Source organism: Lepidothrix coronata, unplaced genomic scaffold, assembly GCF_001604755.1.
Source record: "Lepidothrix coronata isolate B3197 unplaced genomic scaffold, Lepidothrix_coronata-1.0 Scaffold16, whole genome shotgun sequence".
Lineage (NCBI taxonomy): Eukaryota > Metazoa > Chordata > Aves > Passeriformes > Pipridae > Lepidothrix > Lepidothrix coronata.
The window spans coordinates 906,489-922,863 of NW_016690196.1; the positions used below are offsets into that span (position 1 = coordinate 906,489).

At 39.3% G+C, this 16,375-nt stretch overlaps 1 protein-coding gene across 4 annotated transcripts in view; it reads right to left on the minus strand.

Annotated features, from left to right (window-relative positions):
- PLD5 (phospholipase D family member 5) overlaps window positions 1-16,375 on the minus strand; it is a 177,280-nt gene that overhangs the window by 11,999 nt on the left and 148,906 nt on the right. For all 4 annotated transcript variants that reach the window (XM_017806839.1, XM_017806840.1, XM_017806841.1 and 1 more), the window contains exon 6: window positions 2,249-2,446. In XM_017806839.1, coding sequence (XP_017662328.1) covers window positions 2,249-2,446 — 198 coding nt within the window. The remainder of the gene's footprint in view (window positions 1-2,248; window positions 2,447-16,375) is intronic.

A 16,375-nucleotide genomic window follows, 5' to 3' on the forward strand; every position in this document is an offset into this window, starting at 1 on the left:
CCAGCACTGAGCCAGTAAGTGGTAAGCCCATATTTCAGCTTTTCTGCCTTGTATCAAGGGCTGTCAAAGGTGTCAGGCAGCAAGGTGAAGCCAGCAGAAATTGCCCATCTGTGGCAGACAGGCCCAGGACTTTCTACTCTTCTGCACAAGCAGGAAGAAGAAAGTGGAGCCACCTATCAAGTTGTTCGCAGGCACCACCATTCCTGGGAGAGAGGTTGTTGAAGGCACTTTATCCAGCTGGAGCAGGTGACATTTGTCTTCTCCTTAACAGCTGGCCCTACCAGACTGCTGCCTTCCTACTGCTGTATCACCTTCTCACCTTTGTTACTTGCTTGGGTCGCAGATGACACCCAGACTGGTATGTTTCCTTTAGGGACAGATCCAGGGATTTTTATTAGTCTCTATTTCAATACACTGCCTGTCACAGTGGTTTCTTAGTAACTGACTGGTGTTCTTAAGGATTTACAACAACTAAGTAGAGAAAATACTAGAAAATTAACTGAAGCAAGATTTCAAGACCAATATTCCAGATCCATTCCTGAACACTAAAAGAAACAACCAAAACCTCTTACACTTTATCAGCCAGTTTGGAAGATGATTTTGTTGCTAAGCAACGCTAAGCGATGATTCCCAAGTAAAACAAAAAAATTCAATGACTGTGTGTCATGGTTGTTTTATACAGTACAAACATTGAAAGTGAAATATATTTTCAAAGAATGAATTTTTAGTCAAGAAAAAAAGTGTTAAGTGATTTAAATATAGTTAAATGTATAAATATAGCCTTTTTTCAGGAAGGAAGAACCAGCCCAAGTGGGCTGTGGTTACAAATTCAGGTAGTTCTTGGAGTTGGACTTCAATGATCTGAGCTTCTGAGTACCAGCGAGTCCTTCCTTTTGTTTTGTGAAGTGAAATTTCAAGAGAAGAGGCTTCTATTACCCTCAGGAATGGAAGGGAAAGGAAAAGAAAATATAAATCACAGGGAGGAAGTGAACACTGAAAACTGAAAAAAAACAGGTTTTGTAGAGTCTTTCTCCACCCGTCTTTGTCTAGGATCCTGGATTCCTTACACTTGGCCTTAACCAGCTTTCCATTCTGTATGCTGCTTCAGGACTGACTTTCAGCAGTATTTCTCCACTTCTTACAGATTGCTTAGAAAGGAGTAGGATTTAACTCAACAGCGCATTTGCTAACTGTCCAACAGCCAGTCTCTCATTTAAGCTAGTCCTTAAGGTTCTCCAGATCAATGGAAGTGTCCATATTTTCAAACAGCTATTAATTCTGGCTGTCTTAGGCACTTCCAGGTTTTCACTCCAAAATAGTTCTCTGTCTCTCCAGTGATTGTAGGAGTATGAAAAATCCTGGACAGTGGAAAACTGCCTGGCTCCCAGCAGGTGAAGGTAAACCCTGCCCTGTATTAACCACTCATCTGCACCAATGTCCTGTGCTAGTGGCTGTACAACTTAACAGTGTGCTACATGTCTTGTGTTCTTTTAGACATAACTGGTTATAAAGCAATGAGGGTTTTGCGCATTGTTTGGTAAAGAATGGAAAGTAACTCTTAGCAACTGCATTAAATTCCTGATTTTGAAGAGGTTGTTTATACTCATGTAATTACCTCCCAAATGAAAGACACTCCACATCTTTCATCATCTCTATCTCAGTGTGTACTTTTTTCCAGTTTTGCTACATGGTTGCTGAGGTGGAGGACTGCTCTATTTCTTTCCATTAAAAGTACATGCACAGACAGTGCTTCCATGAGGATCACTGCTTGAAGTTTTAAAATGTCATTTAAAAATAAAGCTGAAGTAGATGATGTTGTACAGAAGTACAAATGCTTTCAATGGAACAGGGTGAATCCTTGTAAATTACATAGATAAAAATGCAAGCTCTGATATCAAGCTTATCCTGTATTATTGTCTATGTCTGATTAAAGGTTCATTTACTTCTAAGTAATTCATGTTCTATCTACTAGTGTAAATAAAAGAATCTAATTTGAAGGGCTTCCCTATCATTTTTCAACACAAGTGGAAAAGTGGTGAACATTACAGAGAAAGGGAAAAAGAATAACACTCAAATGAAACCCTGCAGCATCTTCAGTCCTGGCAAATGGCATGTATGAATAATGTCACAGAAATCAGAATAAAAAAAAATACTCTGATTTGTCAAATTTCCAGGTCTTCCAAAAATCTGATGGGTTAAATAAGTTTCTTCTCTTCCCTCCGTCTCTGCAACTCATTTCAGAACTTACCGACACAAAAGCTTCTGATTTTGTCTCGTTCAGCTGCAGTGTCAGTTTATTTTGAGTATCGTACACTCCATATAGTCTCTTAGACCAACTCGGAGGTATTTTATTCTTGTATCTTAATGAGCTATACAAGGCAAATATCCTCTGTAAATCCAGGACCAGGCAGCTGCAGTTGTATACAATGACGCCAAGTTCCTTCATCTGTGAAATTAAAAGTTATATAGTTAGTGATATTTTGGCTGACAGATCTGTGCAAGTATGCAGCAAGAACGTAAGAGTCCCTGAGAAGTACTCTTCCAGAAGTGGGCCTTGAGCTCATCGACATTACTGCCAACTGCAAGAAAGTTTCTTCCAATACTCCTCTAAAGGCAAACACACAAGCTCTATCTTCAAAAGCCAAGAGGAGGCAAAAGCTGTAACAGGATTTGCACATTCAGGGTATGACTGAGCTGCATGTCATAATAGAATATAAGACACTTCATGGATGGACACAATTTTGAAGTGACACCATGTTTGTTATAGGTGTTGCTCAAGGTTTTACTCTAGGCTAAAGTGGTTTTTATTTATTCTTTTTATATTTTATTTAGAGAAAAGGCAGCCTTTCTTCTGGGTTATGTAATAGCACACATTATCAGTGATAGCTTCTTACTTCGGTAACAGTTTGTTTTCTGTCAGTTCTGCAAAAGGTGAAGGAAATGGATTGAGGTTATTTTGCTGCTGGAGAAGGAATGATACTCCAGCTTCAAATAAAAGGATGAAATAACAGGTGTTTAATACTATCAGTAGCTAAATTTACTTCGCTATTAAATACACTGTGATCCAGTAAATAGTATACCCAATTAGGACATCAAGAGGTTGGGTTCTTGCCTCCCCCATTGCTATGATATAGTACCTCACCTAGGGTACCCCAAATTTCTGGGTGTCAATTTCTTCATGTGTTAAAAGGGAGATAATGACACTCATCTCTCATGAAAAGTGCTCTGTAAACATCAACATTCTCACATATAAATTATGAGGAAAAATAGTTCAAGTAAATATAGACATCAGAGTACAATTAAATTTTTTAGCCTTCTACAGACAGTCGTCTTCTCCTACAGTCTCACTTCTTCATTTAAGTAAAGGTATTTCTCCTGGTCTTAAATCATCATAAATCCTGGTTGGCAGAGATTTCATTAATTGTAGATCCCTAGTACTCAAGATTTTGACAGAATTTCATTTATAAACATATTGCCTGGCTTCTATAATCAAAATGTAACCATGTGCACACTCTCTCCCTTTCTTTGCTTTAGAACAGCTTAGGAAAGCACTGCTGTGGGCCCAGATGCTATTGACCTCTCATTACCTGCATTTCACACTAGTTCAGCCATCTCCTAATATAAAGCAAGAAGAAAATCTGCACAAACCTGTTGGAAAACAACATGTAGGATAAATAGTTAAAGAATCTATGCTGGTTTTCTGCAAGCAAACTCTCTTGGTACACGGCTGTGAAGTCTGCCTGGCATGATGAAGAAAATGAAGGAGTATGAGCTCTCCAGCATGCTCACCCTTTGACACCAAAATATTCCCACAGGTTTTATTCCCTTAGATGAGATCTCCACAGTCACATGAACTAGTTTCTGGTAGAAGCGTATCTTTCCATAAAGCCTGTGGGAACTCTGAACCCCACACTGACATTATCTCAGAGCTTGTTCCTGCACAATTCTCCCTGACTGCAGATAAGAACTGCTCTGCAAGAGTGGGCAGAGGGAAAGCGAAGGATAGAATTGAACCTTGACTCTTTCTGTGGTGGGTGAGAGAAAACAACAAATAGCAATACTCCAGCAAGAAAGAAACTCATGGGTGACACATTCTTCAGGTTCCCAACCTGGAAATACCACATACATAAGAATACACAACACTGAGGTATCTCATTCCCAAATATTTTCTTAATAATTGCAAACACGGGAACATTACCTAATATTTTTACTGCCTTAATCAGAATATTTCTGCAAGGTTCTTTAATTCAAAAGAAAAAATGGAATTCCTCTGTTAGCCTGCACAACCTGAAATTTGTGGATAGTTGGAAAAGACAGACTACTTGCTGCACTGCAGCCTTTCATTTATGGATAGGACAGTAAATTAATTTAGATGATAAATATAAATATGACCAACATCCTACTCAACGAGTCTATTAGGGATAACATCTTTGGTTTTTCCCTTGGGTGCTGGTATCTCTGAGGACACTCCTCAGTATTCACTTCTAGGCTGTCCCTGTACTCTGTGCACTGTTTGTCTCCAAATATTTTTAACTATACATTATCACTGTTTTCACCATGTGCTGCCAATATGGTTCTCTTAATTGCCAGGCATGCCATTGCAAAGGACTTACTAATAGTATTCTGTTACATCTATCTGCATAATGTGGTTTAATCTGCTTTTCACGGCTGTTAGTTGATTCTGACATAATTATGTGGTTACAGTTTTCCTTTCATTTATCAGTCCTATTATTACTATTCTACTTTATCCCTTCTATTGAAAGTAAATATAAAATAGTGTCCTCACAGCACACCAAAAGCTGCTAGGATTGCATCTGCGTGAACAGCTCTCCTGTGAACAGGAATGCTTGCAGTGTGTCCTCTCTCTGTGAATTAAAGGATTGCCCTTCTGCCTAAGTGCTTCCTCATGTACAGAGATAGGGAGGAAGCCATGGGCACTAATGGGTTTTGCTAAATGCAATTTTAACAGATCACCACCTAGTCTGACTGCAAAACGAAGCATTAGCCGTGCCTTACCACCAGCCTCTCCCAACAAACCAGCACACACAAGGAGCAGCCCATTTTGCACAGGAACTTGACCCTCCTGTGGACCAGGAGCCAAGGTGGTGCCCTGGCTGAGGCCCTGCTGCTCACCCATTTGCAGCAGCTACACTCAAACTGCAGGCTGGAACAAAGCCTTTCCAAGGTGTTGCATCTTGCAGTTGGCTTCTCTGGCAGCAAGCACTGATCAAAGATTTTCCTGCTTCTGAAGCCATGATAAGAGCTCTCCCCCGTGGGGATTTCCTAGTACATGATACAGACAGGGCTCCTCCTTTCCCTCGCTGGGAAAACAGTTATCCTCTTTACCCAGCTGCCTGTTTTCATTAACTTTTTATGAACTTAAGTTCAAATTTGACTGAACCTGAAAAGCAAATTCAAAGCTATAGGAAGAGGGCAGAGAGCAACTCTGATACTTGTGCAGACTGAATTTTCTCAAGAAACCAGGTTATATGTTAGTCTTTGTGACATTTGGGTATGATACATTACCTTGAAATGCAAACAATACGTGTATGCAGTAAAACCCCACCCATCTCCTTTTTTGTACAACAGCCCCAATAGGTTTGAAGACAAAAAATCCCCTCTGTTTCAGAAGTGTCTTCCACACTGAGACTATTTTTACTCCCATACCCTGAGGTGAGGAGAGACTGCTCTTTTTCCTATTAATCACAAAGCCTATCATCCTAGAGGCATAGGGGGCAGCAAGGATGTACTGGTGACAGATTTAGTACAAAGTAGGATGACATCTAGATAAGGGAAAAGACTTTCTCTTCAGTTTGAGAGCTGCTGTCATTACCAACTATTTTTTTTAAGTAATCTCAGATGAGAAGAAGAAAAAAACATCTATATTGAAAGAATCAAAATCTGAGTGTTGCTCCTCAGCTTGTCATGATGGAAACCTACAGCAAAGCATCATCTGAGGTATCTCTTAAGGTAAAATCCTTCAGGGTAGGAGCTCTTAAGGCAAAGTATTTCTTCATCCTGAGTTTTAAGAGCAATTAATAAAGTAATGAAAACATCACTGGAAAATTAAAGTGAAGAAGATCTCAAGAAATCAAAATCTTAATAAAACTAAGGAAGGTAAATCTGAAATGAGTCACAAATTTGATTACCTCAGAATGGAACAGAAATATTTGGATGTTAAAGTTGCTTGTGAGTGACATTTCCAGGGCATGTGCTAGGGACTGGGAACAGGAATGGTTATTTGCACAGAGACTTTTGTGTCCTCTCATGAGCAGGTTTCTTCCCCTCTTTGTTAAGAACCACCATGCATGCTCTTCTCAAAGAATGAAAAATATGGAAGCTGGTTTTCCTGGTTCTTCCCTGTGCTGTTTATTTTTCTGCAGAGCAACTTTTAAAGACTACCAAATTACTGTTTGTCTTTTTTGCTAGTAAAGGCCCTCTTAAAGCAACAGAAAAGTGAATAACTACACCAGACTCAAGAAATGTAGCTTCAACCCATTGTGCAATGTTGCACAGAAAACAGTTAAGCTACAAAAAGTAATAAATGTGGCCTAGCTAGAAAAACAGTAATTTTCATGACAAGAGGAGGAATTCCTTACTAGACTGGGTAAAAAGCAGGATTTCACAGACAAGAATTTTTGCTTATTCTTTTTCTGTGTACATTTGTAGGCATCATTTGCAAAATGAAGAAAAAATATGGGAAAAGAACCTGAACAACCCAGGTTGTGGACATATAACACTGTAAACTTCTTAATCTGAGAAACAATGTTAGCAAAACTTCTCAAGTACGTTTGGATCAGGGGTCAGACAAGGCGTACGATGTGTCCTGACCCTGCACTGTGCAGACTAGACAGCATATTTTATATTTACCTTGAGCTGCACTCTAAGAGACAACCCCACTGCGTAGGCAAGGTACTATTTGACCTACATAAGAGTGGCACAATCTGGTTCACAGCTTGCAATATCTGAATTGTGGCAAATGTACCAGGAAGCTTTAGAAAACCCCCTGTTTATTGAAAAAGTTTTTAGTAGTTGTTTGCACTCGAATTTGATCCTGCAAACAACAAGCAGCTCTCCTCAGGCATTAACTGCCACTTGCCCAAAAGCTCTGGCCACTGGCAGATGCCAGAGTCCATTGCCTGTGCTACAGAGACTCCTATTTAATTACAGGTAGCCTATTGCAAACTAAATTTACTAAATGACTTTTTGTGTCCCAGACTGTGTGCATCTGCCATTTGCTTGTGTTTGAAAACGTATTTAATTGTGCTTTCAAGCCTCTGATTTTTTTAATGACCAATTTATAAATGAATGATTGAGCAAAGCCAGAATCACAACAGGGTAGAGTAATAGAGTAACAAAAAGCATACAGTACTGATAAATCAATTTGTAAGGCGTAAAAGGACTTAAGATTCCAATAGCTTCTAAAGAAAAATGATATACAATGTATTCATTACCACCAGAAAGCAACTCACAGTTAGTTACAGGGGTACACTCATCTTTTCGTAAAATATGTTCTAATTATCCAGTTAGCCTGTACTCCAAACATATGTTCTTTTTCATTATCATCTTACCTGATCCCTACTGCAGCCCTCCCTTATGTTTTCATCTGGTATCATTTAATACTGAGCGAATGTTTTCCAATCATAAATAGCAACATCTTAAGGCTGCCCCTGTGCAGCTACTCTTTCTCACTCACCAAAACCTGCCGGGCAGACATACACGCCCATCCTATGCCAGGCACAAGTAACAGCCAAGGGGGTGGCATGTCGCAGCAGTGCAAGAGAAGGGCCTTCTGATGGGAGTGACCATCACCAGAGGAGGGAGAGAGACAAAGAGATTTGAGAAAGAGAAAAGTGTTTCTTTGTGCAGTATTGTTTGCTGTGACTGTTGCAGCACACTTTGCTGTAATGGGATGACAGGGGTAGTGCTTGTCACAAATGCATCCAGTGCAACGACCCCACTCAGACAGCCATCATTTTGATGTAAACCAAAAATGCAACCTGATGCTGAAGAGGCTGAGAAGGCTGTAGCACTGCCTGGCTCCTTCTCACAAAACCTGTGCAGATACTACAGTCCACCATATGCAAAAGCATGTACCTCAGCTAACATTTCTCTAGAAACTGCAACCTACCCTTATGTTCCTGAGCCAAAATCTACTCTCAGTACTTGGACAGTAAAACAGTGCAGAGACTTCACATTTTGTTACGTTGCAATCAAAAGTGGTTCAGTGAAATTCAAATCCAGCACAGTCCTGCTTCTGCTCTGACTTCCACTGTTTCCTTCCATGTTGCTAAGAACATGGGAGCTACATTGATATTGGGAAATAGAAAATAGAAAGGTTAATACAAATGGGAAAGCACTGTTTTCTCAGAAAGTTAGCAAAACCCCATCTAGCTTAAACTATCGGAGAGTGAATAAATCTAAATTAACAGCATCTTTGGCTGTCAGAAATCATCTAGGGCATAATAAATGTTCTTACTTGAATTCCCTGTTATTTTGACAGATGCTTTTATAGATTACTTAGAGAATGCAAACAGATTAAATTTTGAGATTAACTCTCTCATTGTTTAATTGTGTTACTCTTTCTTTTTTCTGTAGACACTTTTATTGAATAAATGGCATTTTGAAAATTCTATATTCAACTCTTAACCATTCTCCAATTAATCACTTAGTGAGTCTTGCACGTGGATCTCTCTTGTGCCTGGCCTATGGACCACAGCTGTCTGCATTTTATGTTTCTGTCATCTAAGGCCAAAGGTTAATTTTCATCTTAGTCTTAAGTGATTTGAAAATAATCACCAGGCAGAATTTCTAATGAACATGAAAAAAAGTCTCTTCCACTTGAGAAAATTATGCAGTCTCAACCTGAGCTGGGGACTCAATCTCATCACTGAAAAACCATCACTCAAGCCACCATGCTGGAAATAAATCTGAGGATGTGACCAAGAAGAGGTGATGCATTTGACAGAGTGCACCCAGCATTGGCACTGAATGGCAGTGTAAAGCCATGACATGTTTTCACTAAAGGAAAGGAAGGGACATAAGTGGACTGACTGTACCCCACTGGAGCTGATAAAGCACAACTGAATTGGCAGCCACTAGTAGTCCACTGGTTTTTAATTCACACCTCTAGAAAGAACATTTGATGGATTTTGGTCTGTAGTTCTTCCAGAATAAAAGTCCCATGAAGTTACAACTTCATACATTATTTTTACTAATATTACCTAATGGCAAAAAGCTGCTACAATAAGACAGAGGAGATCTTTTAGGAGCTGCTAATTTTTGTGTCCCCTTCCTTTTTCTGCTGCTCCACAGGTCAAGAACACAAAACTGCACAGTGATGCTTTACTAATTTCCATTTCATTTCAGTCTCACTATTATTTTGCATAGCATCCTGATCTTAAGAAAACCATACTGAGAAAAAAAATTAGGTTCAGCATTTCATTTCTGCTGAAAGGTATGGCTGATGAGATGAAAAGCAAGCTAGACATGCAGGCAGAAGGAGAGTTTCTTTTAAAATGGTGTGGTTTAAAAAGAATTTTGTGAGGAAGAGGTAGCAATGCATCTTCAAAGCAGAAAAACAGAAATCACCCATGTCCTTGTCACATTAGAAAGAAGCCCCATCATATTTTTCTTCTTCCTTCTATTTCGTAGCTCTGTTGCTACAAAAAACTCAGCAAAATTCAATCTGTTTGTACAAACAATTCAAATATAATTTGTTTAAACCATGAACCACTCTGTGATGATGTTCACATAGAATTGAGTGCAAATTTAGTCTTTCTTACTGCTGTTCATGAAGCTCACTAACAAATCAAGCCTGACACATTGCTAAGTGTCAGAGCAAGCCAGAAGGTAGAGCTGAATCAGTTAAAAATTCCTTGCTATGTAATCTATCAGCATAATTAATATCACTTGGCATAATCACAGCCTAATTTATCATTTTCAAATGACTTTTCAGTTTACAGTTTCATTACCCCCTCAAAGCAAGCACAAGTATCTCTTTAGGGGAAATGCAAGCTTGCAACTGCATGAAAACACTTTTCCAGAATCATATTTGATTTATTTCTTGTTTTACTGCAGGAAATCTAATTAATATGAATTCTAATTTGATTCTGTTCCTCTTTTGAAACACAGTTTTTGTTTCTTGTATCAAAGAAAAGTGCAGGCTGGGAAGAAAAGGACCACGTTGCGCTGGCCTCCATCTCACTGCTGGCAAGCTGCATCACATTTCAGTCCCGGTGTCATTCATATGACATTAAAAAATTCACTACCTCAGTGGAACCATAAAAAACCTAAAAGGTGAAGTGAAAGATCCTTCTAGCTTCTGAAGGGGCCTCTCCTTCACCACACACGCGCGTACCTCCCACAGCCTCTTTCCATCTTCCAAGCATTGGAACCTGTCCTGTCAGCCCTTATCTTGCATTCTCTTCACGCAGCTGGAAATCACAGCACGAGCTCTTAGCATTTGTTCTCATCCTATGTAATGCTGCAAAGGGCAGCCTCCATATGTCTCCTGCTGTACAACAGAGAGAGGAGAGTGCAAAGGTCTAACCTCAGAGTAAGGGCAATATTTATGTCTAAACATTTCCCTCAAAGCAGTTTCTTTGGGGCTTTCAGATTCATGGCCTTCAGGGAAATGCAACAGCACGTCGTTGACTAATTGGATGCATTATTTATAACATTGCTGACACACACAGCGGGTTTTCCTTTCGCAAACTGAATAGAGATTGGTGGCAGGCATGCTGGGGACACAAGCTGGAAAATGACATTGCATATGAATTATTGCTATAACTTGAGCTTGGCCAGACTGCCTGATCAGAATTCAAACCCTTTTTTAATGGATGTAAGCTGAGGGCCAAAAGTGCTACTCAACTTTTGACTGAGCCTTGATTAAACTCAGTATATAAGACCTTGAGGTAAGCTAGAAATCCAAGCAGTTTAGATAGGTGAGACAATTTAGCAAAACAGTACACAGACAGCCCCAGGACAATGGGTAACTGATATGAAAATCTGTTTCAGAAATCCACCGTTGCTCTCTGTCCTTTTCGTATAAGTAGCTATCTTAGATATTTGTGGGGTTTCTGGCTGCTTCAATATGGAAGTAACATCTCCTGTAAGGATATGGTCCTGGTATATTAATACATCATATTTGTGCCTCCTGACTCTAGCAGTAAAATTGGGAACACAGAATTGGGACGGGTAAGGCTGGAAGGGACCACTGGAGGTCATCTAGTTCAGCTCAAGCAGGGTCATCCTAGAGCACATGGCCCAGGATTGCATCCAGACAGTTCTGGAATATCTCTAGCGCGGACACAACCCCTCTGGGCAATCTGTTCCCATGTGTGGACACCTGCACAGTAAAGAAGTGCTTTCTTATGTTCAGGTGAAACTGCATCAGTTTCTGCCTGTTGCCTCTTGTCCTATTGCTTGGCACCACCAAGAAGTGCCTGGTTCCATCTTCTTGACATGCTCCCTTCAGATACTTTTAGACATTGATGAGGTCCCCTGTCAGTCATCTCTTCTCCAGGCTAAACAGACCCAGTTTCCTCAGCTTTTTTTTGTGAGGTGAGGTGCTCCAGCATTAAATTTGATAAAAATGCCTAATAAGTCAACAACCTGATTAGCAAAATTGGCCTGTCCAATACCATGATTTTCATGACTTCTGCAGTTTTCTGAAAATACACTTAACAATTCTGTTTGCAAGCGCTGCCTGCGCAATACACCTCCCTCAAGCAAGGATTAATAGGTTGCCACTGAGCAGTTCCAGGGAAACATCAATGATTTCACTGTTTTGATGACTACTGTTTACTTAGATAAGTTAAGAAAGGTGACTGCATGATGACTTCCAAACCAGACCTTGATGCTTATGACGACAATATCAAAATCTGAAAAGGTTAGTGATGACATTAATGCTACACATTCATATAGAAGGAATGCTTTGTCAGAACCTGTTTTGTTCTGCTTGATGACTTATGGGTACAGAAAGATGAGATTTTATTCTGAACTGCAGAATAATTTTTCTTTGATAGAATGACTGAGATGATTGCCTTTCCTTACCCTGACTCATGGAGATTTATGGCATGGTATTTCAGCCTGATTTACTGTGTGTTTTTTTCACAGGACAATACTAAATCCCATTTTCCATGAAAGGATTCAACTGCTAAAGCAAGAGGTGACCAGGCTCCATTTGGGAACATTCTGGAGTTGAGGCAGTTCTGAATGAAGACATTTTTTTAGAGGGGAACTGTCATCTGTGCAATATCAAAGTGTGTGTGCATAACTTTCACAATTATTTTAATGATGTTATTTTTTCAGTTGAACAAGATTAATCTGATGGGGTATGCTAACCACTAAATCCCTCTGAGGGGAATCCGCCTCCATCCATTAACATCACTGACCAAGATTAGTTGCCAGCAAATTCTTGTGGAAGATGTCAGAATAGACTGTGGTGCATTAGCTCCTCTTCAGAAATTTAGCTGGGTTTTAATGAACAGTTTTACTTCCAGCATAATATAAATCACATTTTTGGGAAAGTGGTGAATTTACGGCTTTTCTCATATCCATGTAAGTTTCCTGATTATTTCAGACTCTACCACCAGTTGTTGAGGCAGATGCTGGAACCCTGGATCACACTATGTAGCCTGTATTGTTATCTGGGAAAAACAAAATCATTAACAATTGGACTCTAAATGATTCTATGATTCTAAAAGGCCACACTAGCCTTAAGACTCTTAAGGAAGGGCATGCCTACCCCTATGCTCTTGAACTCCAGCATTCGGCTCTGGTACAGACGTGCAGCACAAACTTTAGCCCTGTCCAGTGCAATCTGGCTTGGTCTTGAGAAAAGCAGGACTGATAGGTGCAAACAGGTCAAGTTCCGCTGCACTCACTTTGTGCAGGCTGTCTGAAAGCCATCTCTGGCAAAGAAACCAAAAAAACATTCTAGTGCAGCAACTGCATTGATTCACATTGTGTGAATTTCAGGGTTTCTTAATAAACTCAACACACATGAAACTACAGGATTTACAAGTTCAATTGGTTGGAGGATCTATAAATTCAATTTGAGCCCTTCTGCTTTACTGATCACTGCAGACAGGCTTTACAGAGGTGTGCCTGGAAACCATTCTCATCACTGTGACCAATGCCGCCTTTCAATTTTTTTTTTTAAGGCAAGACAGTCACTGGATGAGCTATTTGTGATGTAGTATCTGAGAGATCCTTCCAAACAATTTTTTCAAATTTCAGCAGCTTAACTTTTACACTACTTAGTCTTATCTCTAGACCATGGACTCAGGCAAGCACACCTCACCAGTGCTGTCTACTCACCACACTGCCTGCCTGTTTGCTTCGAGATAGCAAAAGATGTCTTTAAAGCTGTCTTGTTTTGCACACAGTTGTATGGATGATTTTCTGTCTTGTGTGCAGTGGTGTACTGTGCGTGTTCTGGCAGCAAATTCCTGCATGCCTCCAGTTCCCTAAACACTTGTAGAATCCATCCAAAACTCTTGAATCTGATAATCCTAATATACTGATACTATTTGTCAAGTACCTGAGGGACCAGTCATAAAGCAGAACCTCTGATAACACTCTCTTTGCAACATATATGACTCTTAATTAAGACATAGTGATGGTATGGCAAGTATTAAAAAGCAAGCAAATGATTATAAGGTTAGTTTTACTGGAGAAAGAACTTTCTCTTTTCCTCTGAGTTTTGGAGATTCAACTACCTGAATATCCTATGCTGCTTCAGAAAGAAGTGAGTTTATCTATTCAAACTGGATATTCCATCATTTTGCTGTGCAGGCTTATTATTGATTTACAATTTATTATTGATTACTCCAATGGCAGGTAAACCTATTCTACAGAAATTTCACAACAACTAAAAAAAAAAAAAAAGATGAGAAGAAAATAGGATCATGGAATAGTTTGGGTTGGAAACAATCATAAAGATCATCTAGTTCCAACCCCACTGCCATGGGCAGGAATGCCATTGACTAGATCAGATTGCTCAGGGCTCCATTCATCCTGGCCTTGAACACTTCCAGGGTGGGGCATTCACAACTTCTCTGGGAAACCTGTTCCAGAGCCTCACTACCCTCACAATTTATTCCTAATATCCAATCTAAATCTACCCTCTTTCAGTAGGGTATTCAGGTATCCAACTACCTGCATATGCCATGCTGCTTTGGAAAGAAGTGAGTTTATCTGCTCAGACTGAATATTCCATCATTTTGTTCTGCAGATTCATTACTAATTGATTCACAATTTATTATTGATTACTCCAATGGTAGGTAAACCTGTTCTACAGAAGTTTCACAGCAACTGAAAAAAAAAAAAAAGATGAGAGAAGATCTGTAATTTCAGGGGTCATAAAAAGAGTGATGAGCATACTCCTACAGTCAACAGAAATCAAATAAAAATATGCAGCAAGCTGTTGCTGTATTTTGCCTTCTCTTACACTAAATACAAACACATAATGCAGATGATGCATGTGAGAATGGAGCACAACAGTGGGAGAAGTATGACAAGCAGGAATAGCTTCCTAGCACCTCAGAGCTGGGAATCAGCTCTGCATCGAGAAACCGGCGAAACTGAGGAGGCACAAGAAGACTTTTTGGCTCCAAGTGCAAGGTGAATATATAGTCTCATGCTGTTTTCAGTAGCTAAATCACAAAACCAGAAGCCCACAGGAGTAAGGAGGAGTCAAGGGCACTACCAGGCAGTAATGAAGCACACACGAGACACAAGTGGAGCAGCCACATTACCCAGGTTCCTGTCCAGCTTTAGCCAGCCCTCTGTTAACAGTGCAGAGCCAAATAGTCCATTTGCTTCACTGATATTTATTTGTAAATACTGGATGCATAGATAATAAATTTCAAGCAGAGTAAGCCTAATGGGCAACACTGACTGTCTTGGTTTACTGGATGTAACAGAGAAAAAGCGGCCTGTCTCAGTTAAAGAATCAAACAAAACATCATACTTCCAAAAATACAAACTTTACACTGTGATAAATGCATGCTGTGAGTTCTGCACATTTCCAAGAGCAACATATCTTCCCCCGCCACCCCCCCCCCAAAAAAAAAGAGGAAAGAAAATAGAAAATCTGCAGTTTTAGAGATACGTATCAGCCACTAAACTGTTCTAGATTTGGTCAAAGATAGAAACGCTAGGCAAAAGCTCTTAGTGCAAATAATAAATGTATTTTCAGCCTGTCCTTTGAAGGACAAGCTGTAATAGCATCACAGAAAAATTCTGAAAATACAACTAGCTTTCTGTGCAGCATGAAATATAAAAAAGTAATACACTTTCTAAGTAATAAATTACTAAAGAAGTAATTAATTGTCAATACAGCTCTGTAGTATCTCCTTATACCTGTTTTCTTCAGATATTGACTTCATTCACCTATGCTTGAAGATCTGGGTTGCACTTTTATGTTATCTTCATAATATTGTGTAGTTCAGGAAATAATGCCATAAAAATAAATCACATGAAGTCTAGTTTTTTTTAAGGATTGGATCGCATGGATAACAGCATATCAAAGCTTTTTAGAAGCAGATATTCTCTGTCTTATATAAGAGAGATTTATTAACTTATTAATTTATTAATTTAGATAAAATATACCGGTATTATGTTGCCTGTACTTTCAATCTAGTATTTACCCACCTGAGATTGATTGAACCTTGGTGGACAATGAAGTTGAAAGAGCCTCGTGTCCTGTTATAGGCCTCTGCTCAATTTACTAATAGCGATATGATACTGAACACCACTGGGATAGTAAGACAATTAAGCACATTATTAGAAGAAGATGGCAGAGACTGACAAAAGTGCACAGTAGGGACAAATCAAACTAGAACAAGATTGTATGAAATGGAAACTCTCAATATAAGTTTTGCTTGACTGAAAAGATGTAATTCCACTGTCAGACAAAGCATCTTATCTCAAAAGGACCAGATGCGCCATTACATAACTTCAAGAGACTCATTTAGATAAAAGTTAAAAAAAAAAAGACTGATTATAGCATGCTTTTGCTCTATGCAGTTCTGTAAAGAGGGGATGCAACTGTCATCAACAGAAATTGCAAATGTGCAGATCCTGTCTCAGTGATCAGTTTTGAGAAGTGGCTTCACTATAGCAAAATTTTGGGAAACTGGAAACAAATGAGATAATCATGATGTAGTGTGAGACATATAGAAATCCAGTATTTATTACATATTGGTTTTATAGGAGGACAATTTTGATCACACAAATAAATAGAAAATACAGCGTTCAAGGATGTAATTTGAGCAAATCATCATTCCCCTTTCCCTGGGAGAGATACGTAAAAAGAAACACAGGTTGCATTTGCTCCTGGCAGCATTCCAGAAACGTTTGAATT